Raw genomic sequence first — 25,766 nt, forward strand, 5'->3', positions numbered from 1 at the left:
GTTGCAGGTTTACTCGACATATTTGTTTGGTCTACCTCATATACCAGAGATAGACTGATCTTGTGGTTAGAGTGTCCATCTTGGATGTAGGAAGTTGTATGTTCTATCCCTGGCCAAGTCATACCAATGATTTATTTAAAAAATGGTATTTACAGCTGCCTCGCTAGGCACTCAGAATTAAGAGGTTAGTGTTAAGACTGGTCAGCCTGGTGTCGGGATAATGTGACTGGGTGGGGCATGATGCCCCAGTGCTAGACATCACTGTAAACTACAACACTGCAGACATCGTAGCAATATGACTGATTTTTTTTTTTAAAGCTACGTTAAAAATCAAACACACACATTGGTGTACATGAGATAACATGTAAAGAAAAATAACTAGCATGTGCACTTGGATAAGCTTTCCCTTTACTGCAGAGACAGTATCCTGTGATGAAAAATTGATGGTTTGATGTACAGTGAACGTAGTTAAACACTCTAATTTTTTTCTGAGGGCACTGTTTTCATTTGGTCAGGAATAAATGCATAATTAATTTTACTGTCATCATTAAAAGATAGTTACCACTCCGGTGGCCTAGTGGTTATAGCATCTGCCATGGATGCAGGAGGTTGTTGGTTCGATCCCCTGTCAAGTCATACCAAAGACTTACAAAACTGGTACTAACAGATGCCTTGCTTGGCACTCAGCACTAAGAGGTTAGTGTCAGGACTGGTCATCCTGGTGTCAGGATAATGTGACTGGGTGGGACATCTTGCCACATGTCTGCTGCATGATGCCCAAGTGCTAGACATCACTACAAACTGTCATACTGCAGACATCGTTGCAATATGGCTGAAAAATTGTTAAAGCTGCGTTAAAAATCCAAATCACACACACATATCTTGCTGTGGAAATGGGAGCTTAGCCAAGTGTCTTTCTCAAGTAACACAACCAATCTGAACTACCGTGACTGTTTTATGGGGGGGAAAAATTTTATTCCAGACTCGTTGGTCTTGTTAATGCATTGGAGTAGCCTTAAGAAATACTTGAGTTATTTCCCTTTGCATTCTACCTTTGAAACACTTAATTTCAGAATGCTTTATTTAGAACTGGAAGTAAATATTAAAGGTAGGTCTGTATCGTCTGTTGCTTGGAGCATCTGATGATGGTTTTCATTTTGGAAAAATTTCCATGCTTGATATTGGAGCATTCTCATTCCTGTGTTGAACAACTCACAAGTAATAGACTGTAGAATATCATAAATGTCAAATCAGATTGTCCCTTGTCGATTGATCTTAGCCTCATAAAAAAATATTTATGAAAAGTAATGTGTAAATAGTAATAGAGGCAACTGACATTTTTTATTGACTTTCTCTCCCTACAGAGAATACTGTGATACAAAAATAATAGGTGTACTCTGCATATTTGTTTGGCTTGCCTTCTACTACAGAGACAGTATCCTGTGATGCAAAATTAATAGTTTGATGTGCAGTGATAGTAGTTAAACACTGTAATTTTTTTCTGAGGATACTATTTTGCATTGCTACATTTCCTTTCTTTATCGTTACCACTAATTTTGCCACATTTACTTTGGGTTAGTAGAGTTCACTATAAGGACAGCTGGGCCAACTTAAGTATAGTAATTTGTAGATAGTATTATTACTTAATACAAACTGTCACTAATATTGTCACACATACACATATGTATGTGTGAATATATATATATATATATATATATATATATATATATATATATATATATATATATATATATATATATGAAGCCATTACTGCCAGATACATTGCTTGTTTTCCATCGATGTCACCCACATCATGGTATACTAACATACTGCACAACGAAGGGATACATGCTTGTATGGGAAGCAAGAAATGTAGATAATCCACCCACGCACTTCCTAGTCCAAATCCTGGAGCTTGTCCTAAAACTCTTGGTGGCCTAGTGGTTAGAGCGTCTGCCTCATATGCGGGAGGTCATGGGTTCGATCCCAGGCTGAGTCATACCTAAGACTTATAAAAATGGCACTAACAGCTGCTTCGCTTGGCTCTCACCATTAAGGGATTAGTGTTATGACTGGTCGGCCTTGTGTCAAGATAATGTGACTGGGTGACTAGAGAAAAGCTAAACATACATGGTCCAAACAAAATGCGCAAAACAGAGAATGTCATTTATTTCACCACATGTAAGATCTTTAGCCTTCAGTATGTCGGAGAAACTGAAAAGCTACACAAAAGGATCAACATTCATAGATCTGCTTGGATGACAAAGAAGATGATCAGAAGCCCGTTTGCAGAAAACTTCTCTTCCCCTGGCCACACTTTCAGTGATATAACACTTATTGCAATTGCTTACAACCTCAACTGTAGTTTCGAAACCAGGAAAGAAAAAGAATCTTAGTAGTTACATCCTAGTTTTGCACTGTTGGTTGTCAGATTATTGCATTTATCTTAATCAATTCCTGACACATGTAATCCCTTGCTGGATCCAGTGCACTTGAAAGGACTGTTATTCACCATACAATTTGTATTTTATATATACGTGTGTGTGTATATATATATTTATATGTGTGTGTGTGTGTGTGTATATATATATATATATATATATATATATATATATATATATATATATATTCAAGTTTCCTTCATTGAATTTTCCTCTGTAACAGAACAGTCACCTACTTTTCATGGTGTCAGCCTGATGTTTCCTAAGGCCTATTCCATTTAAACATACCCCGGGGTGGGGGGTGGGGTAGGCACATAGACCGCCCATAGAAGTGATTTATTTCCTACCACCACCAGTCATAGCAGTGAATTTTGGACACCCATGCCCAAGCATCTTTTGATATGACATGGCACAGAAGTGGTTATTGTTTGTTGATGACCATGCATGGAAGTTTTTTTTATTTTGCCGTCCGTGGGGTAGTGGTATGTTTAAATGGAATAGCCCTAATCAAATATCATTTTCTTAAGAGATCACTTGAGCATATTAGCATACAGATTAAGCATTCATTTCAAAGGCATTGTTTAGGTAAAGACCTGTTGTTTGAATTGACATGTCAGTACATCTTGAAACTTGAAACACGCATTCATCCCCTGGTCTAGTTGGTCCAGAATGAAGTGGGTACCACTTTGACGTCAAATATAGCTGCCATGTGAAGCATCTTATTGCATACTCCTTCTGAATGGAAGGGTCCATCAGCTTGTGGTTTTCACCAAAGACTTTATGTTACTGCTACTCCTTCCGATTGGAAAGTTGTATCAACTTGCAGTTTTACCAGAATTATGTAGTTAGTTGGTCCTAAATAAAAATGGTGCATATCTGATGTCCTGTATAGCCCTTGTAGAAGATCTTGTTATTGCTACATATCTAGATGGGCCTAAATTAAAATGGTGCCAATCTGAAGTCCAAAATCTTGTTACTGCTTGAACGAAAAGTAATATTGCCATCAAATTGATCCTTAACTTGTACATCTGACGTGGGCATCACAACTGCCATCTTGAAAATCTTGTTATAACTACTCCTGAATCACAGTAATATCAGCATGGGTTTTTCACAGAACAGCTTGTCAAATCTATTTGTTTATCCATGAAAATGATGCAAATCTGACTTCCAATGTGGTCGCTACAGTGGTCATCTAGAAAATCTTGTTGTGGCTACTAGATACCATATTGATATTATGCTTTCACCAAAGACTTCTTACGAAGTCTAGTTTTTCCTAAATGGAAATGGTGCCATTCTGATATCCAAGATGACCACCATGGGAGCCATTTTGAAAGTCTTTATTATTGTTACTTCTCCATAACAAAAGTTATATCAGCATGTGGTTTCTGGTGGTGTCTTGTTGGTCCTGAATTAAAATGACATTCATAACAGCTAATATTTAAATATTGCAATTGCTGAAGACTATCCAAGATGGTTTCAACACCTGGCATTTTATAGGAAGAATTGTCTTGTTTTGAATTCCTTGAGATTCTCTTTGGTCAGTAGGGACTCTTGTTAGTAGAATAATCGCGGAAGGCCAGATGAACAGTTGGGTTTGGTGAAGCAAAGATTTTTCAGTGTAACACCCAGTATACAAATCAGAAGACCAAAACACTTTAAATAGAACAGCTCTTAACAGCCTTTGATATAAAATCAAAGCTATTTAGTACAGCTGAAGTGTTTTTAATGTAATTAAAAAGAGACCAGTATGCATGTAGATGATGCTTCTGATCAAACTGTTTGGTCTCCTTTGACAGGCTGTGCAAAAGTCAGGGCGACCTCTCAAGTCCATCAAACAGAGGCTTAAGGGAAAAGAAGGCCGAGTGCGAGGCAACCTGATGGGAAAAAGAGTGGACTTCTCTGCTCGTACTGTCATCACCCCAGATCCCAACCTCAGGATTGACCAAGTTGGTGTACCCAGAACTATTGCACAAAACATGACATTTCCAGAGATGGTGACTCCATTTAACATAGACAGGTATATAAAAGTGTTGGGTACTGCTGTACATGTTATGTGATATATTATTTGCAGAATGCAGTTTATCATTGGAACAAGAATTAATTAGTGGAGAGCAGAGAACAAGTAACACTCATGTGTTAAATGTTGTGTAGAATAGATTCTTGACAAATTGCTTTCTACTCCCTAAATCAATATCAATCTTCCATGTTCAATGACCGTGAAGTATAGTAGTAATATCTAGTGGATTGACTTTGGTCTAACTTGTTGTGATACCTGAATTTATATGGGAACACAGTTTTTTATGCCTAAAAATGATGCGCTGTTTTTCAAGGTTCGTTGTTACTTGGCATCTTCCACAGCTTTTGAATCCAAAACCTATGCTGAAAAGGTGAAATGTCTTGGCATGTTAAGGCACAGCCATCTGTGTCATCTCAGTTTTTATACATGATTTTTGTAGCTGGTAAGTTTGATATTGGACTGAAATGTCATTGCATTGGTACCTCTTTATTGAGGTCACAACTGGTAAAAAAATTGATTGATATTGTGTAAGGTGGTCTGAGACAGAGACCTTTATACTTGTATTTATTACAGAATGCAGCAGTTGGTACAAAGAGGCACCAACCAGTATCCAGGGGCAAAGTACATAGTTCGAGAGAACGGAGAGAGAATAGATCTGCGATTCCATCCCAAACCAAGTGATCTGCATCTGCAAATTGGATACAAGGTAACATTTTCTGCACATGTTGCCACCAAGATTTAAAATTTATTATATCATTTTTAAAGTGTACCTTCATGTCGAACAAATTTCAGGTCTTTTGGATCTGAAAATCATTTTGATTGGTGTAATTTTTAGAGACTTGAATCCATGTTACATGCACTGAATTTCTGCAGTTCAGTATTTATAGGCTATTCACAATCCTAGGCAATTAATTCGTCCATTTTTTCAGTGTGACTTTCATGGATTGTAAACCTGTAAATAAGAATTATCTCCTATTAGATATTAGTGTTGATACTAAACATTATTTTAATAAAATGGTCGCATAACTTTTTCACCAGAATTTCTTTCATGCAGAAAATGTCAATGCAACATCAAGTCCAGATGAAGATGCACAGAGTAGAAACACATTTAAACAACATAGCAATTTGTACATAAAGGCTTCAGATTATCTTTGTATTTCAACCCAAGACACCTTATTTATTGTTACATTTTAAGCCAGTGTTTGCCAGGGCCTCATTTCAGATAAAGGAAAAATTTTCCAACTAATTTCCACAGTTGCAAATCAAAACAATGCTACTCGGTCAAAAATGTTTGCTACTTAGAACTTGTCTAATCACACTGTAGGGTTGAGTATCATATTAGCATGTTGTCTGTTGATAAGTCCATCCAACCTGAATATGCTTGATGAAAAGTTTTAAATGACTTGCACATGGGTAAAGGAAGAAACCTTTTTGGATTCAAAATGTCGAAGATAAAGCCGCTGACTAAAAGAAACACTTGAAATTGTTGACCTTGTACCTTCAACAAAGTTTAAGGATGACTTGACACATTGGGTATGAAAAGCTTAATGAGTTTTGGGTCAAAAGGTCAGGGTCACATGTGAAAAGTAGAAAAATGTTTTTCCACATAATTAATTGTAGACCATGTTTCTTGACCAGAGTTTGTGGAGGGCTAAAGTAAGGTGCACTAAAGTATGAAAGAGGCTGTTGATATGGGGTCAATGTGTACTATTTGGTTCTCATTTTATCTAGCCAGACTGCTCACTCACATAATTAATTTCAACTCTCTTTTGTACAAAATTAACAGGTGGAGAGACATATGCAAGACAATGACTTTGTGGTTTTCAACAGACAGCCTACACTTCACAAGATGTCCATGATGTGTCACAGAGTTAAAATCCTGCCCTGGTCAACTTTCAGGCTAAATTTGAGGTAACTTGCCATATAATCCCATTAAAATGAAACAATTCACTAATGTATCAGTGCATTGGTTATGTTTGCCATTAAGATACACCTATCATTACTAAACCTGAAGGGGCCCCGAGTGGCCGAGTGGTCTAAAGCGCTCTTCGTTACGGATCACTGCCATCTCACCTCTGTCTGTGGCGGTTCGAGTCTAAGATTCAGCCAATGTGGGCATGTGAGAAAGCTTGCCAGTAGCTTCTCGTGGGTCGGTGGTTCTTTCCGGGGTTTTCCGGGTTCTTCCTCCACCATTAATACTGGCCGCCATGTATAGCCTATCGTGCTGAAAAATGGCGTTAAACCCCACAACAACAACAACTAAACCTGAAAACAAGGACCTGGGTAGCCAAGTGGTCTAAAACGCTCGCTTTTATCTATCATTGTCATACATCACCTCTATGCATGTATGTTAGAGTCTTGGGCTCGGCCAGTGTGGGGATGTGAGAAATCTTGCCAGCAGCTTCCCGTGGTTTTTACAGGTATTTTCCTAGATTATTTTTCCTCCAGTTATAATTAACTATAATTAACTGCCATGTATAGCTTATCTTGCACTGAGAAATGGCATTAAACTCCAAAGCAGCAACAACAAATGAAGGTGGAGAATGCATTAAAAACTGTATTCACCTTGTAAGTATTCATTTAAATCTTCATTGGCCATGAATAATTTATTAGTTGTTTGCCTATTTTTTCTCTTTATTTTGTGTGTAGCAATATCTATAACATCATTGGCTGTGAGATGTGCTAAATATTGATATTTGGGCATGGCACCCATAAAGGCCATGTACAATGCAAGCAGTACCGATTATCATTTGCTGATTCCAGTGTGACAACTCCATACAATGCTGACTTTGACGGAGATGAGATGAACCTTCACCTGGCCCAATCTCTTGAGACGAGGGCAGAGATATCCAACTTGGCCATAGTTCCCAGAATGATTATCACCCCACAGGCCAACAGGCCTGTTATGGGTATTGTGCAAGATACATTGACGGCTGTCAGGAAGATGACCAAAAGAGACGTCTTTTTGGATCGAGTAAGTCATTAAAATTACTCTTAGGTAATTATTCTAGCTCTTAACCCACCTTGGTGAGTATAATGGAAACTTCTAGCATTCAGGTAATACATTTATTTAGATATAAAAAATACAGAAGCATAGTTTTCTCCAAATTTTTGTTACATTTTGGTATTACATTAAAACCAAACACTTGTCCTTTAAGCATTAGTGTCCTTGTATAAAGATTTATATGCAGAGGAAATGATTTTTTTAAATATTTTTTTTTTTTGTCTTCTTTTAACAAGCTCCCTTTATAAACAGATTTCAGCTAAGACAGGTTTGACTTGTAATGCAGACACAGTAAACTAGAAATTTAACATTTTGTATTTCTGGTTAGGCCACAAAAGGTATATCTGTCCAGTCTGCTGACTGTCCCTGTTATTCGTTGCCGACCCTAGCACTTTTTACCATTAAACTTCATGCATTTGATTATCAAGAAGAAAAAAAAATGTTGCATCAAAATTGAATATTACTTGACCATATAATCATGTTAGACAATGCATGAAGGGCCCTTATCAGGCCATGCTACTGAAACTAGTGCTCGAGAAAACACACAAATTATGCTGGGCAGTGTGCAAGAGAACATTTTAGTGGAAATTTCTTAGCACTTTCAGATATTTGTTATTTTATTATGTACTGATTTTTGCTTTATTTTATATAGCATCAAACTCTTAGCATATTTTATGAGATTTTCTATAAATGTTACGCTCATCATGGAGATGATTTTGTAGATAATTTTTGTCTTGAACCTCAAAAAAAAATTAAAAGCTTGAAAAGACTTAAAAATATAAACCCTTCAGATTTTACAATTTATTTTCAATTCCAATGTTTAGAGAAACAGAAACATTGAAGACAGTTGTTTGGAACTGAATTTTAAGTTGACTATAAACTTTGGAGGCTTTATGTTCATCTAGTACACCTTTTACTTGGTTCCCTTGCTATTTTTGACCACATTTGCTGATGGCTATAATAAACAACTGATTAATGTTAGGTATTTTAATTACATGACATGTACTTTACAGTCTTCAGCAGTTAAGTGAAATGGGTTGAATTAACATGCAACCGTGGCCTTTAGTTGTGCAGGTAGGATTTGGATGCCTTTTAAAAATCCCTTTAGTTTATTTGATACAAAAGATTAATAAAAGTGCATGTCTGCTTTTAATTGATTGTAAGATTGCAACCAACATTTCTGCAAGTTGGAACTTGAAACATACTTGATACTTGGTTTCTCATGGGCATCATTGTGATTGTCAATTGACACTTCACATTTAAAGACAAAAGGTTATTCACACTAGGGTGATCACATTGAAACAGATTTGTTTAATTAGTATTTATTTCTTAAATTATTTACACCAGAAGACATTACTAACAACATTGTTAATCAGTATTTTTGTTTTATGTTGATATTAAATTTATTATGAAAATATTTGTTTGCAAGAAAATGTAACAATATTTGAATTCCTTTTAAAATATGCAGATTTCATGATGTTGATTCTAAATTTCCGTGCATTGAGTGACATTTTTTAAGATTAAATGAGCATTATACCATGGTTCATTTAGTGATCATGATTATCTTCACATTCAACAAATAGTTGTTGTTTCTTCTAGTATTTTCTAGCAAAATTAATTAGATCCTCACCTGACCTCACGTTACATGTGGGTTATCAAGTGGGAGGTGTGCTGACGATAATTGCTTGTCTTTAGGAATTAGCTCTTGAATGTTATAATAAGTCATCAAGGAATATTTTATGTAAAATTATTGTTTATTCTGTAATGCTGTAGTGGTAGTGTTTGCATCTAAAACACGTAGAAGATACCATGCAATCGACTGGATTGTACTGAATCATTTTTTTTTCTCTATCCATGGATAACTGAGAAACTCTGCAAGACAATTTATCTTTTCCAGGACAACTTTATGAAGAAAATATTTGATCAGCTCTTTGAAAAAAATTATAAATTTTAAGGAATCTTATCTGTTGCATATTAGGTTTGGTTTTAAAGTCTCTGCAGAGACCTTTGTACCATTGAATAAAAAATATTGCTGCATTATAAATGCATGGCTTTAATGAAAATTAAAAATGATGCTGCAATGAAGATCTGATATAATTAAAATTAAAAATGGCACTGCAGTGAAGATCTGATTTAATGAAAATTAAAAATGGCACTGCAATGAAGATCTGATTTCATTTAGGTATGCTGTTTAACATCAAAGTGTTTATTTTACTCCAATTAGGGTGAGATGATGAACTTACTGATGTTTTTGCCGTTGTGGGATGGTAGGATGCCTCAGCCAGCCATTTTGAAGCCCAAGGCTCTCTGGACAGGAAAACAGCTCTTCTCTCTGATCATCCCAGGTCGTGTAAACTGTGTCCGAACTCACAGTACTCACCCTGATGAAGAGGACAAGGGGCCATACAAATGGATCTCACCTGGAGACACCAAGGTATGTAGTTAATTGTCCTGTAATCCAAACAGAACAATAGATAGATATTATTCATTCAAGATTTTGTGGAGTTGTTACAATATTTTGCCACACATTTGCATTCCATATTGTTGAAATTTTGAAAGAGTTTTATCGGATACAATTTATAGAGGTCGCTGTGTTCAACCTATCTTTGCAAAAGTTATCATATATATATATATATATATATATATATATATATATATATATATATTTCTTGGCTGAGAAGTCAAGATTAAGACTGCCTACCAACCATGGTACTCTTAAGCTTTTTATTTATTTATGGCATTACATGGCTAAAGTCACTGGCCTGGTTAGATTTTCAGATGAATACAAGTTTTTAAATTGTTAAAGTATGGTTGTTGTTTGATTTTTTTTTAACTGTTTAGACTTCATTTTTTTTTAAAGAAACTTGTGATGACACAGTTCATATAAAAAACATTCCAGGTAGTCAAATCAAATTTGATACAGACGATATAGATGGCCAGATTAGATTCTCCTGCCATTATAGCAACTTTTTAAAAATGTTTCTGCATCGTTTAATTGTTTAAGATTTAAATTGCTTTGTTCTGTAGTGGCAGCATTGGCTTATTTTTTGGACTGCAGTGAGGTCGTACGTGTTTTACCAGATCTAGATGAACACAACAGTAATCTTAATCTGGGCATGTTGAAAATTGTACCCACCCTGCAAAGATGGAATCATCAGTCAGAAGATCATGTTGAGTGTGCTAAAGCTAATGGAGTCTGATGATGACAAACTTTTACTGAGAGATGCTGAGGATCAAATGTTAATCACTCTAATATTTTTCTCTGAAGACTCCACTCAGTTCATAGCTCACACATTCCTTAACCACCTGCAGGCTCGTGTCTGTAGATCAAACCCAATGTATCCTCCTGTGTGTTGTAAGAGACTGTGGGCTTACAGGTGTAGAATAGGCCCAATATGTCCTGTTGTGTGTCACAAGAGGCTGTGGGCACAGGTGTAGAACAGGCCTGATGTGTACTGTGTGTTGTTAGAGGCTATGGGTTTACATCTGTTGAATAGACCCGTTGTAAGAGGATGCAGCTTTACAGGTGTTTAATAGACCCAGTGCATTCTCCTGTACGTTGTAATTGGTAACTAATTTTGGTAGCCTTTCCAAATGGGTTTTCTGATGTTGACATGGGAGGGGATCCTGATGGTTGGGCAGAGAAGAGTTGAGGTTGTTGCCTCTCCAATATAACAAGCTGCTTTGGTCTCAACTAAACAGGTGGTCAGAAGGGCCCATTGTGGTCCTTCCAAACTTCAGGGGTTTATATCACTTTCTTTATGTCTCCATTTTGTTTAAATCTTGGCATCTATGGGACATCTATAGTGTAATGTTTGTAACCTTTCAAAGGACATGGCATGAGATGGTGACATCTACTAAGCGGTTCATTTAGTAGGGTTTATACTCCGACCCCTTTTTTAACTTGGAGGTTGGTGTGGAGCATAGGCGATGTCTGTTCTATAATTCAGAATTTATGGTCCTAGATTTCCTCTTTCATCTGAAAAAAGAAATGCGGTTAATTACCTGAAAATAAAGAGTTGTAAAAGACACATTATTTTTGCACAGGAATCACTTGTTTGGTTTCTTGTTCAGTGCAGTTTAAGTTTAGAATTAGCATGACTCCCACAATCCTGCAGCCTAGATTAGCCCCTGCAATTATGGTGAATTATTGTTATTCAGTTCCTGGAAAACACTAAAAAGCAAACACTAGATGATTCGCCAGAATGTGCTAAAGCTAAAGGAGTCTGATGATGACAAACTTTTACTGAGAGATGCTGAGGATCAAATGTTAATCACTCTAATATTTTTCTCTGAAGACTCTACTTTATTCCTAGCTCAAACATTCCTTAATCCCCTGCTGGCTCATAGCTGTAGATCAAGCCCAATGTATCCTCCTGTGTGTCGTAAGAGGCTTTGTGGGCTTACAGGTGTAGAATAGACCCAATATGTCCTGTTGTGTCACATGAGGCTGTGGGCTCAGGTGTAGAACAGGCCTGATGTGTCCTGTGTGTTGTTAGAGGCTATGGGTTTACAGGTGTTGAATAGGCCCAATGTATTCTCCTGTATTTTGTAAGTGGTAACTAATTTTGGTAGCCTTTCCCAATGGGTTTTCTAATGTTGACATGGGAGGGGATCCTGATGGTTGGGCAGAGAAGAGTTAGGTTGTTGCCTCTCCTGTATAACAAGCTGCTTTTGTCTCAACTAAACAGGTGGTCAGAAGGGCCCATTGTGGTCCTTCCAAACTTCAGGGGTTTACATCACTTTCTTTATGTCTCCATTTTGTTTAAATCTTGGCATCTAAGGGAAATCTATAGTGTAATGTTTGTAACCTTTCAAAGGACATGGCATGAGATGGTGACATCTACTAAGCAGTTCATTTAGTAGGGTTTATACTCCGACCCCTTTTTTAACTTGGAGGTTGGTGTGGAGCATAGGCAATGTCTGTTCTATAATTCAGAATTTAAGGTCCTAGATTTCCTCTTTCATCTGAAAAAGAAATGTGGTTAATTACCTGAAAATAAAGAGGAGTTGTAAAATACACATTATTTTTGCACAGAAATCACTTGTTTGGTTTCTTATTCAGTGCAGTTTAAGTTTAGAATTAGCATGACTCCCACAATCCTGCAGCCTAGATTAACCCCTGCAATTATGGTGAATTATTGTTATTCAGTTCCTGGAAAACACTAAAAAGCAAACACTAGATGATTCACCAGAATGTGCTAAAACTAATGGAGTCTGATGATGACAAACTTTTACTGAGAGATGCTGAGGATCAAATGTTAATCACTCTAATATTTTTCTCTGAAGACTCCACTCAGATCTTAGCTCATGTATTTCTTAATCCCCTGCAAGCTGATGGCTGTTGTTTTGGTCCATTGTATCCTCCTAAATTTGACGAGGCTTTGTGGACTTACAGGTGTAGAATAGATGCAACATGTCCTGCTGCATTTTATTAGAGGCTGTGGGCTTTTAGACGTAGAATAGGCCCAATGTGTTCTTCTGCATTTTATTAGAGGGTGTGGGCTTTAGATGTAGAATAGGCCCAATGTGTTCTTCTGCATTTTATTAGAGGCTGTGGGCTTTAGATGTAGAATACACCCAATGTGTTCTTCTGCATTTTATTAGAGGCTGTGAGCTTTAGATGTAGAATAGGCCCAATGTGTTCTTCTGCATTTTATTAGAGGCTGTGTGCTTACAGGTGTAAAAGAGACCTAATGTGTCCCCCTGTATGATGTAAGAGGATGTGGGTTTACATGTGTAAAATTGGCCTAATGTGTCCTTCTGTATGATGTAAGAGGATGTGGGTTTACAGGTGTAAAATGGGCCTGCTGTGTCCTAATTGTTGTAAGAGGTCACTAATAGAGGCAGCCTGTTTGCAATGGGTTTTCTGATATTGGTATAGAAGGGGATCCTGGTGGTTCAGCAGAGAAGAATTCAAGCTGTTGCCTTTCCAATACAACACACTACTTTTGTCTCAACTTTGTTTAAGCGGTGGTCAGACGGAGCCATGTCAGCTTCCATAGGCGGCAGCAAGTATTTAGTAAAGTTTATACTCTGAGATTGGTCTGTAACTGATTGGAATAATTTGATCAGTGATTTGGACAAGAAATTTCTCAGAATCAAGGGGGGGGGGTTGGCAGTGCTTTTTCATCATAGAAACAACTGACAGGATCCAGAAAGTAACAATGCTATCACCTGAAATTACAAAAGCCCCTTGCACTGAGGAGCTAATGAATGTGATGATCCCCATCAGCCTATCTCAGCATGCATCTATTTACTCCCATCCTTCTATTTTTGAAAGGAGGGAACAAAGTAAAGTGTGGTTCTGGAATGGTTGGGGAAAAATAGGATATGAAGATCGGTACTAATTTTTATTTTTTTAAGCCAGCTTATGTTTCTTCATGTTGCATTTTCTAATCAGAAGCTACTGGTATAAATGTTAAAATATGGCATTATTGGTACCATTTTTTATGTTTTGTGTTGATGAGCGATAGGATAGTGGACATAAAAGTATGGCATTATTGGTACCATTTTTATGTTTTATGTTGATGGCAGTAGGAAAGTAGACATAAAAATATGGCATTATTGGTACCATTTTTGTTTTGTGTTGATGGCAGTAGGATAGTAGACAAAAATATGGCATTAATGGTACCATTTTTATGTTTTGTGTTGATGGGCAATAGGATAGTGGACATAAAAATATGGCATTATTGGTACCATTTTTGTTTTGTGTTGATGGCAGTAGGATAGTGGATATTAAAATATGGCATTATTGGTATCATTTTTATGTTTTGTGTTGATGGCAGTAGGATAGTGGACATTAAAATATGGCATTATTGGTACCATTTTTATGTTTTGTGTTGATGGCAGTAGGATAGTGGACATTAAAATATGGCATTATTGGTTCCATTTTTTTTGTTTTGTGTTGATGGGCAGTATGATAGTAGACATAAAAATATGGCATTATTGGTACCATTTTTATGTTTTGTGTTGATGGCAGTAGGAAAGTGGACATTAAAATATGGCATTATTGGTACCATTTTTTTATGTTTTATGTTGATGGCAGTAGGATAGTGGACATTAAAATATGGCATTGGTTCCATTTTTTTTTGTTTTGTGTTGATGGCAGTAGGATAGGGGACATTAAAATATGGCATTGGTTCCATTTTTTTTGTTTTGTGTTGATGGCAGTAGGATAGTGGACATTAAAATATGGCATTATTGGTACCATTTTTATGTTTTTTGTTGATGGGCAGTAGGATAGTGGACATTAAAATATTGTAGTTAGGGTTACCAGGAACCATTTTAATTTCCTTGGTCCTGTATAAATTTATGTGTGGGGATTTAAAGCACATCAGCACAGTGATGTCTACATAGTGACATTTACATGTTACTTGGTAAAATGTGAAAGATAAAAAAAATTGCCAAGTTCTTATGATCAAAAACCTGACCAATTAATGTAAACATCTAATTCAACAAAATAAAGATCAAAGGTTTATAGAACAAAAGATAAAGATAACAAACATAAAATCCTTAATATTGTAATGACCATGGTTTGAGTCACAATGACTTGGATAATATTTTCAGTCTTTGCTTCTATTAAGTTTGTTTCTATAAATATGGTGAATATGAATATGAATTAGAATGTTCACTTACAAAGCATAGCAATTATATTTATCTCTAATGTCTATCGACTGTCAAACTAGCAGCTAATCCTGGCAACCGATCTTAACATGTGTAACCTATTTTCGAGGTAGAGGTTCTTTCGGTAAAAAATCCTTGAAAGTCTGTCATAAAGTTTTCAGAGTGTACTGTTCAGCTTATCTGCTACAAATAGTATGCTCTTATGCTATTAGCTATTTGTAAGCTATGTAAAATACCTGCAAAATCATGACTAGAAAAGTCCATGTATTTCCTTGTATCACGATGTCCGCCATTTTGGATTAGCATGAGTGTTTCGTATTTAGAGATTCTATACTTTCGCATTCGCAGTTATTCTCTCTAATGATAGTAGGGTACTGTAAGAAGGTAATTTGTATGTTTTAGTGATAACCTCATTGCAATACAGTTGTACCGATGTATGCATTTCGTGTTTTGATGTGACAGTACCGGTCGTCTGCATCAAGTGCAGAACCTGCGTCTACATGAATCGATTCAATTATTCAAGACTTAAGTTATCATCATAAAGTTTAATTTCACATAAACTTGATCTCATAAAATGTTCTTATTCATTTCATAGAGAAGTCATACAGTATTGAAATACTTCTTGTTATGTCAATTATGTACTTGTAATGTTGACATGGTATACCATGCAAAACTGTATTGTTTACAATGCAATGCATGGCACACCATACAAGACACTGATTGGTTGCATGGGTTGCCTTGCATGCATCGATTGGTTGAATTGTGTCATGTGGTGTCTGGGGGAAGGTTATAAATAGGGGAGCGCTGTCATTGTTGGTCAGACAACTGACGAGTACAGTCGGCGCCAAAATACAAAGTGACAAAAAGAAACAGCAAAGTGTCAAGTTAGTGCATTTTGGATCTTTATAAATAGCACGTTTTACAATATCGAACAAACAAGAATAATATATTTATTCCAACAAAAATAGATTGTAACAGTTGTCTCCCACCACACCTGACAGCCCCCCCCCCCCCTTCCAGTTTGTCATATTAGAATTACATAATCTGGTTGTACACAATAACTATAGCTCTTATTTATTATTTATTTATTTTCACAATTCATTAAACATCGTCAAATTGTTCTCGATTTTATGTTGATGATATAACCCCTCTTCCATCGCCCCAACCCCAAGCTTTTGACCTTTTCTTTCATAACACTGTCAGTTCCTATGTACAAAAATATGTAGCACCCTTAGGGACCAAAAAGGGCCTTACAATATATTTAGCCAGAGTTTGTTAAATATTTTTTTATAAAAATTTTCCTTTGATTAGAAAAGGGCATTAGGTAAGAAAACTTTGTAAGTCATATTAATATTAATGATGTTGGAACATTTTAAATCCTTGTTGCATGTTTGTACATTTGCATATAAATAAAGCATGCCACAGTGATTTTATATCTTTGTTACATGCCTGTACAGTTGCGTACAAATGCAGCATGCCACAGTGATTATAAACCATGTTACATGTTTGTACAATTGCATACAAATGCAGCATGCCACAGTGTTTTTATATCTTTGTTACATGCTTGTACAGTTGCATACAAATGCAGCATGCCACAGTGATTTTAAATCCTTGTTTAATGTTTGTACAGTTGCATACAAATGCAGCATGCCACAATGATTTTAAATCCTCTTTACATGTTTGTACAGTTGTATACAAATACAGCATGCCGCAGTGATTTTATGTCGTTGATACATGATTGTACAATTGCATACAAATACAGCATGCCACAATGATTTTAAATCCTCTTTACATGTTTGTACAGTTGTATACAAATACAGCATGCCGCAGTGATTTATAACTTTGATACATGTTTGTACAACTGCATACAGATAAAGCATGCCACAGTGATTTTAAATCCTCTTTACATGCTTGTACAATTGCATACAACTACAGCATGCCACAATGAGATATGAAATCATCATTTTAAATATATCAGTGTTATAAAACTTTAAAATAAAAGCAATTCCATTTGCAGACTGTTAGAAAGCTTTATAGACTTATTCCTTTTTTTCCAGAAGACATTACAGATTTCTACCATGTTTATTGGCTACTGGGTCACAAGTCATGTTTTCCTTGAGACATTTTTCACTGGTGCACTTGGTGGTGTTAAATTCTTTGAAACTAATGCCAATATATAATTTTATTTTCAAGGTGTTGATTGAAGATGGTGTGCTGTTGTCTGGCATTCTGTGTAAGAAGACTCTAGGTACATCCACAGGTTCCCTTGCCCATGTCGTGTACATGGAAATGGGTTATGAAGTGGCTGGAGAACTGTATGGTAACATTCAGACAGTGGTCAACAACTGGCTGCTCTTGGAGGGATCTAGCATAGGTATCGGAGACACTATCGCCGATCCACAGACCTACATTGATATCCAGGAGACAATTAAGAAGGCAAAGGTGTGCCAAACATTTTAATTTCTTTTGAGATTGATAACACAGTTTTAATACTACTGCTGAATAAACAGACTTCAATGTTGTAGGGTTCAGTACTGTTGAAAAATAAGAAACAAATATTTTGCAGGTAAACTCCATTTATTGCTTCACCTGTTAAACTTGATGGCTTTTTATATGCCCCCACCCGAAGACTGGCCATATTTGGAGTTGAACGGTCAAAGATCATGATCATTGTAGGGGAAAAAATCTTTTGTTCTGAAGTAAAGACCACACTTCATGGGTGACTTACACTTTGGACAATGAATAAACCTTTGTAGTCTAAGGGTTAATGGTCATAGTTTTGACAAGTGTAAGAAGATAATGAATTCTGCACAGGACATTTAAGTAAAGACTGCATATCTTGATCAAAGGTTAAGGTCATCGAGACCCGTTGTTCATTGATTTCCAGTCAACCTACAGTGCATAAATATGGGACTATTAAATGAGGCAGGCATATAATGTGCCATTCACAGCACTTGGGGTTTATTATCTTCCCAACAGAATTGGGAGGTTTACAGGTCTCACTCTTTATAACATGGTGCTGCTATGAATATTTAGGACATGGGCCAAAAGAAAATAACATGAAGTGTGATATAACATTTTTATTTTTGTTTTAATACTTAAGATTCCATACATGCCAACCATTATGCTTTTGGCATGATCATTACGCTTTTTTTTTCTCTCACCGTTATACGTCATGCTCTTGCCTGTGTATGGTATATGCTTTTCTGGTGGCTAAAAAGTAAATGAATGTAAAGTAATAAAAGCTGTGTTTTTAATTTATATAATCTTCTTTTTAATTCCACTCAGCTTGAAAATTTAAAAATATTATAAGAAGAAAGCCTGTTGTGTAAGAATAGCTTAAAAGCTCATTTTTCCATCATTGAGTTACATGTGCTTTCCCAGTTTCTCTTTATAGCAACTGCATTGGACCCATTTCCAAGAAAACATGGGTTTCTTTAGTTCAATTCCATATGCTATTTTACTTTGTAAATGAAATCCAGGCTCTAGATTAGCATTGTATTTACAGATTGTAGTCGACAAAATTGACTAAAAACCAATAAAATTTTGAATTGGGTTCAAAGAAGCAGAGCTGTTTAATTCTAAGCATGCAGTCCCAAACTGTTTATATTTCTCTTGAGTGAACACATTGTTTTCATACAAAGTAATCAATATGAATTGAAATATGTATTACATTTTTCAGCTTGATGTGATTGATGTCATTGAGAAGGCCCACAATGATGAATTGGAACCTACCCCTGGTAACACACTCAGGCAGACTTTTGAAAATCAGGTAGGGCTGACATTTAAAAGTAATGTAAGAGTTATATTTCTGTTGACTTTAATTTAAGTATCATGTGGAGAACTGTGGCCAGACCTGTACATGTGTGCTTGCATTTTGCCTGAATATGAAACTTTATAAGCATCTTGAATATTTTTATAAAAAAAAAACGTTTTTGCATTTTACAATCATAAATATTTCTGTGTTATATTAGATTCATGCGCCAAATTATGTCAGAATTCAGCTAGATCTTCAATTTTTAAAACTTGTCCACTTTGCTTCATGGAGACCAAATTATGACTGGCTATAAGTTGAAGCTCTCCATATAATTTTTACCTTTTTGTCCCTAATTTTCCTGGCAGGCAATGGGCAAGACTGCATTATGCCCAGAATGCCAACATTTCTGTGATACATACATTTCAGTTTGTCTTATAAAGGAATTTTTAATTCATTGTAGTTTGCCTACTTCTTTATGTCTATCCAAGGACCACTTTACAGTCGGAGCATTCATTTAAACATGTCAGAGCTGATCAATTCTGCATTTAGTCTTCAACAGAAAGTTACACAACATATGCAAAGTTAAATTTTAACTTCAGGGAAATCATTAGTGTATGAAATCTTAATCTCTAAAGTGTATTCCTCTTTTCTTTTTTCCCAGGTAAACAGAATTCTCAATGATGCCCGTGACAAGACTGGTAGCAAGGCTCAGAAATCTCTCTCAGAGTTCAACAACTTCAAAAGCATGGTGGTGGCAGGGTCCAAGGGATCAAAAATTAATATTTCACAGGTTAGTGTCCAGTTCAAAAGCAGTTGGACAAATTATCAGTAATTGTTTTTTACAAGTTCAACTATATTGACCCATTTTTGCTTTTATCTTCGGTTGGCATAGTTTTTGTATAGCCCAGTTTAATTACCTTATTTCATTGGCATAGTTTTTGTATAGCCCAGTTTAATTACCTCATTTCATTGGCATAGTTTTTGTATAGCCCAGTTTAATTACCTCATTTCTTTGGCATAGTTTTTGTATAGCCCAGTTTAATTGCCTCATCTTCATTGGCTCTGATATTCAGCTAGCATAGTTTTATTAAAACTAGTTTTTTCACCTGGGTTTATTATAACCCAGTTTAATTTTTTTTACTTTTTCATCTGATCACCAGTTAGCATAGTTTTGTCTTGTCATTCAAATAGATATTATTGTCAGAATAAGTTTACACTGGATTATTTTCCCTCTATGTTAGAACTTGTGTAATATTTTTCCTTCTTGGCATTTGTGTAAAATATAATAAATGAGAAACTGAAATTTAAAAATTGTGGTTGCTTTCACAATCAGAAAGTCCAGTCACATATATTATGAAAAATGCAGATCCAGAGAAATAAGAATTTAGAGTCTGATCAAAATTTATCCATTTTTCTCAGCTTACCTCCCCACAAGGTCAAGGGAATCTATTGTATGATCCTGCATCCGTCAACACATGCATGTTACTACACTGGAGGCCACATGTCTAATCCAGTTAGGATTAAATTTGTAATATGGATTATTGTCATCAAGACCTTTTGCATCTTGGATAATGATAGAGATTCTTGTATAACAAAAAGGTGATCTGTGCATATTATCAAGTTGATCTTGCATCCGATTTGCTGAGCTTGTCATGCTAGACAATACAAATCTGAGTATACTTTCAGTATAAGCTTATATCATCAAGATTTCTGGTGAGGTTAATAATGGGATGATATTGCAGCTGATTGACTGAACTTGTTACCATACTGGAGGACTGAATTTACTAGTTTTTTGCTCAGACTTGGAAGATAGGTTTATATTGTCAAGATCTTGGATAAATGCAATTAAAAGCAACATATAATTAATGTAATGATCTTCCAGCTGATTGGCAGACTTCAGTACATGACCAACTTTGTTTCTGGTCAGATTTGGTAAATGCACTTTGAACAGTTATGCTATCAAGATGTCAGATGACTGTAATCATAAGCAATTCCATGTTTGTTATTGAGTTGATCTTGCCTCTGATTGGTTGAGGTTGTTGCAAATTAGGATACAGTATGTCTGACCCAATTTTGATCAAACTTCCTTAAATAAACCTTTGTAAATTAATGAAGAGATCTTCCGTCTGATCAGGTTTAAATTTTTACCACTTTAGAGACTGGATTTGAATTTGATCACAATTTAGAAACATGATACCATGAAAACATTGGATGAATTTGATTATGAGCAAGATATGTGGATCATTGGGTGCTCTTGTATCTGATTGGCTGGCATTTTTTGCCTGTCTGGAAACTGAATTCTGTCAGATTTGTGCCTCAGCTTCACAAGTGCCATCGTGGTCTTAGATTCTATAATAATAATGCACATACCGATGAGGTGATTTGACCAAGCTTGGTACCTCTTTGTAGGCTGTCTTGCACATTTTAATAAAACTGGTAAATATATTGGATAAGCATGGGCTTTTGATCTTGTGTGACTGAATAATCCTGCATAGTAAAATGGTCAACTTTGTCATCTAGGTGAGCTGCTGGTTGCCAAGGATGTGGTAGAAGCAGATTTAGGATTTGTGAGAACCAGTTTTTAGCTTTATAGTATTATATGCACAACAAAGTTTTGTGTAAAAGACAAAAGAATAAATCTATGGGAACAGTTAGAATAGGAAAATACTGATATTTTTGTATTCCTCTCTCCCTCTCTAGGTTATTGCCTGTGTAGGTCAACAAAACGTTGAAGGGAAACGTATTCCGTTTGGTTTCCGTCACCGAACACTCCCTCACTTTATCAAAGATGACTACGGTCCAGAATCTAGGGGTTTTGTGGAGAACTCCTATCTTGCCGGTCTGACTCCCTCAGAGTTCTTCTTCCATGCCATGGGAGGCAGAGAAGGTCTGATTGATACTGCCGTAAAGACTGCAGAAACAGGTACAGTTAACAGATGTGAAAATTTCTGTTGATTACAGCAGTTGGCATAGTTTTTCTTGTTTAATTGCCACCTTGCATTCTTTGTCAATGTCTTAAAATAAATAAATTTGCAGAAAGTATGATATACAAACCAAACATAAAGATTTATATGGTTATCGCATGCAGCACTCAAAGTTAGCCAACCAGAGAATATTTTTGTTCAGATTACATGTAGGCCAGATTTATTCCTAAATGACTTAAGTTTTATCTACCACAAGATACTGTTGCAAAAGTTGCTTGCTTTGCCCTTGGGCAGTTTCTGGTTCAATCCCCTATGCTGTCACTGTTATAAGGAAATGTTTATAAACCTTTGTTGGATGGAATTCTTCTGGTTCAGTTTTCTGCACATCAGTGACTGGTTATTGCTACCTCTGGAGTCAGAACTATTCTTGATGCAAATTTGTCCAGACTTGATGCACAACCACTCTAAAATAAGTGAAAGTTTATTTAACGGTGAATTTATTTGACCCTTTTGTAAATGTTAAGGAAAATTAAGATTAATCTGAAAAAGTAAACTTGGTGCTGTTTTAGTGAAAAATAGTTCCATTTGCAATCCATTGCAGGCTATATTCAGCGTCGTCTAATCAAAGCTATGGAGAGTGTAATGGTAAAGTACGATGGGACAGTGAGGAACCAGGTAGAGCAGCTGATTCAGCTACGTTATGGGGAGGATGGGCTTGATGCAGTCCTTGTAGAGTTCCAGACCATGCCCACGCTCAAGCCTTCCAACCGGGCTTTCGAGAAAAACTTCAAATTTGATGCCAATAATGAGAGGTGAGAACTGTTTATCTGTAAGAAAATATTTTATAAAATAATTAAAAAAATTAAGGAATAATCATAATCAAAGAAAGAAAAAAAATCATTCAGTTCTCATGTATTCAGATATCATGAGTAAAAACAAAAAGTCTTTAATACAGAATATCAATTGTTTGACTAAAAAGTATTGAGGTTTATTATTATTTATAGAAAAGACGGAAGTTACTGATTTTGTATCCTACTCACTATCAGTACTACAGTCATTACACAATTGAAAACTGGAGAACCCATTACTAACCAACATTCTCGTCAAAAATACTGAGCTGAGTACCTCCCACGATATAATATACTGTGGGTTACCTATCCATATAGGTATTAAAAGTAATGAAAAAGCAGATCGCTGATAAAATCAGAAGAACGATCTGATTTTCAAACACTGTATACTGATTTTAAACCTAGTATCAAAGAGTCTTTATGTCAGAAGTGGCAGACATCGTATAATGATCCAGCAAATAATAAACTTCACGCTATCAAGCCAACCCTAGGAGAATGGACTCTTCGTACAGAACCATCCTTAGGGAGGAGGTAGTCATTGCAAGAATTAGAATTGGTCATACTTTTATAACCCACTTCCACATACTAAAAGGCAAAGACCCACCAGAGTGCGTTCTTGCAATGAACCATTCACTGTTAAGCACTTTATTGATAGTGTTTCGACCTGCAACCTACATGCGATCAGTATTACAATGTGCATGACATGAAGGAATATTTTTATACAACAAACATCACTTGTATTATAGAATTCCTGAAAGAAGTTAAACATCACTATAAACTGCCACACTGCAGACATTGTAGCGATATGACTGAAAAATCGGTAAAGCTACGTTAAAAATCCAAATCACACAAACACCATTACCTTGAGCATTTGTATATACCTTTCTTTATTGTCAATAACGTTTCATCTGTCTTTATCAACATACACCATTTACATTTCCCGTAGATAAGGAAGATTTATATATTACCCTTACCATCTTAACGTTTTACTTTCAACTATTTGGTTTCGATATTTCTGGTCGATATGAAACCTTTTATCATTTTTAAAATGATCCTACATATTTGTATGGCACTAAATAGCCTAACAGTGCTGATGTGCCATAAAAATGCAATCAATAAATCCATCCATCTGATCGTGTATACATTTTTTAACATGTTTGCAACGGTAATAGTTGTCCCAATTATTCTGCTAATTTTGATGACCTCTTGAGAAAAAGTGCATTAGTCTTAGTAAATGGAGAACATAAATTTTAATTAACCAAGCACGCAGCCTGTAATCCCAAAGTGTCTGAATTGAAATGGATATATATATATATATTGAATATTATTTTCATGCACTTCCCCATTGACAACTTTCAGCTGGTATCTATTTTGAACTCAGCTCAAAGTTTCAGTTGTCAAAGAAAAAAGCAAATCTTTGCTTTTATGCCCAGATGTACAAACAGAACAACAGTTGTGATCGAATTGCTTTTTTTAAAAGGCATACAGTTGAGTGTAAAATATTTTCATTTAGACAACTAAGGAGATGCCTGACAGAGGACATCATCAAGGACATGCTTGGAGATCATCACACATTACAAGAACTGGAGAAGGAATGGGATCAGCTGAAGGATGATCGAGAAGCCTTACGTCAGATCTTCCCATCTGGTGACAGCAAGATTGTGCTGCCCTGCAACTTGCAGAGGATGATCTGGAATGCAAGGAAGATCTTCAGGATTGACAGATATAAGCCAACTGATATCCATCCACTCAAGATTGTGGAGGGTAAGATGTCGGTTACTGAGTTCTTCCTGGTTTTATTTTTGGCTGAAAAAGTGTCTTATATATAATGGTTCCCAAGTTCGCCAGCATCTAGTCCACTGAGCATCACTTGCGTTGACATATAATGAAACTGAATTTAATCCCAAGTATTTTGTGAAATGCAGAATATCATTTCATCATGTTATAGTTTGAGTGCAACTTCAGTACATGTTTTAATATTATTTACTTTTTCAGTAAGATCTCGCTCATTGCTATTACTGTATTTGCCGGCCTATAATACAATACTTTTTGAACAGAAAATCTTAGCTTCGTCTTGTACTCTAAATCGACTTGTATATGGATTTTATCATCCAAATTGCTTTATCATGTGTCACATAATTTTTTGTGTAGAAAACATTTTCCAAAAGTACGGGGAAAATGTGTACTACCATATTTCATTTCATGTATGAAAAATTATAGGATTTGAAACAATTACATGATCGTCAGTATTAAAATTAACTTATATCAGATGTAATTGTGCTAAAACAGCATGTATTAGTAATATGCATTGTTCGTAATATACCTTGTTTAAATTTGATACGGGTGTGTTATAATTGAAAAGTCAGAAGATGAATAGACATGAAAGAGACAGATATTACATCACAATTTTCTTACTGCACCTCATGATAAAATAAAAATTATGCCTCATTATGAGAGAGAGTATGATTGTACAGTAGTCTCATATTGTTCACTCACTTGATTGTGATCATACTTGCGTACAGAAGTGCAGTACCATATTCCATTATTAAACAATACCACTGGGTAAGCAATTCCTTCTAGTTTTAGTTTTTGTTTCCATTGGTCACGAATCACGTGGCTTTTTAGTGGTATGTACATGCTAATTAAGTATGCTAAAGCTGTAGTCAGGTTTTCCAGAGTTTGAGGTCAAGATTTGGCAGACCAGATTAGTGAGGGTACCAATAGAGAAATGAGGCTAACCATGGGTATTATAAATATGGTACCATATAGTGAAAGGAAATGCCAGGTGCTACTAGTGTAAATTTCTCAACCATTGACATTTTTTGAACTTGCCAATAGGACTGACAGCAATTTAAAATAACATCTAGCATGAGCAAAGATAAAAAAATAATTGCTGCCTAAGTACAGGAAGAGTACATGCAAATGAAAAAAGATAATCTTATTTGTTGGGAATGGAGAGGCCATAAGACATGGAAAGAAAATTAGACATAATGTGAAATGGTCATTCTTGGGATCTAAACCTAGTAAATGGAATCTATATCAATATAACTATTGTGAATATTCAAACCCTAAAGGAGTATGGTATGTATTTTCATAGTTTACATTTACTATTTAATTTGTTATGTTTTTCTCTTTTTGACAAAAGCTTC

The 25,766-nt window shown here is 35.8% G+C and overlaps 1 protein-coding gene across 1 annotated transcript in view; it reads left to right on the plus strand.

The window, feature by feature from the left end:
* The window catches only part of LOC149800500 (DNA-directed RNA polymerase II subunit RPB1-like), a 60,647-nt gene that overhangs the window by 11,560 nt on the left and 23,321 nt on the right, over positions 1-25,766 (plus strand). Inside the window, exons 6-16 of the mRNA XM_089960130.1 lie at positions 4,238-4,458; positions 5,032-5,164; positions 6,245-6,369; positions 7,222-7,432; positions 9,687-9,896; positions 17,282-17,530; positions 18,771-18,860; positions 19,507-19,635; positions 21,546-21,768; positions 22,371-22,581; positions 24,131-24,381. Of these exons, the coding sequence (XP_089816256.1) occupies positions 4,238-4,458; positions 5,032-5,164; positions 6,245-6,369; positions 7,222-7,432; positions 9,687-9,896; positions 17,282-17,530; positions 18,771-18,860; positions 19,507-19,635; positions 21,546-21,768; positions 22,371-22,581; positions 24,131-24,381 (2,053 nt within the window). The remainder of the gene's footprint in view (positions 1-4,237; positions 4,459-5,031; positions 5,165-6,244; positions 6,370-7,221; positions 7,433-9,686; positions 9,897-17,281; positions 17,531-18,770; positions 18,861-19,506; positions 19,636-21,545; positions 21,769-22,370; positions 22,582-24,130; positions 24,382-25,766) is intronic.

This window comes from Sinohyriopsis cumingii, chromosome 5 (assembly GCF_028554795.1).
Source record: "Sinohyriopsis cumingii isolate HCF-2022 chromosome 5, ASM2855479v2, whole genome shotgun sequence".
Classification (NCBI taxonomy): domain Eukaryota; kingdom Metazoa; phylum Mollusca; class Bivalvia; order Unionida; family Unionidae; genus Sinohyriopsis; species Sinohyriopsis cumingii.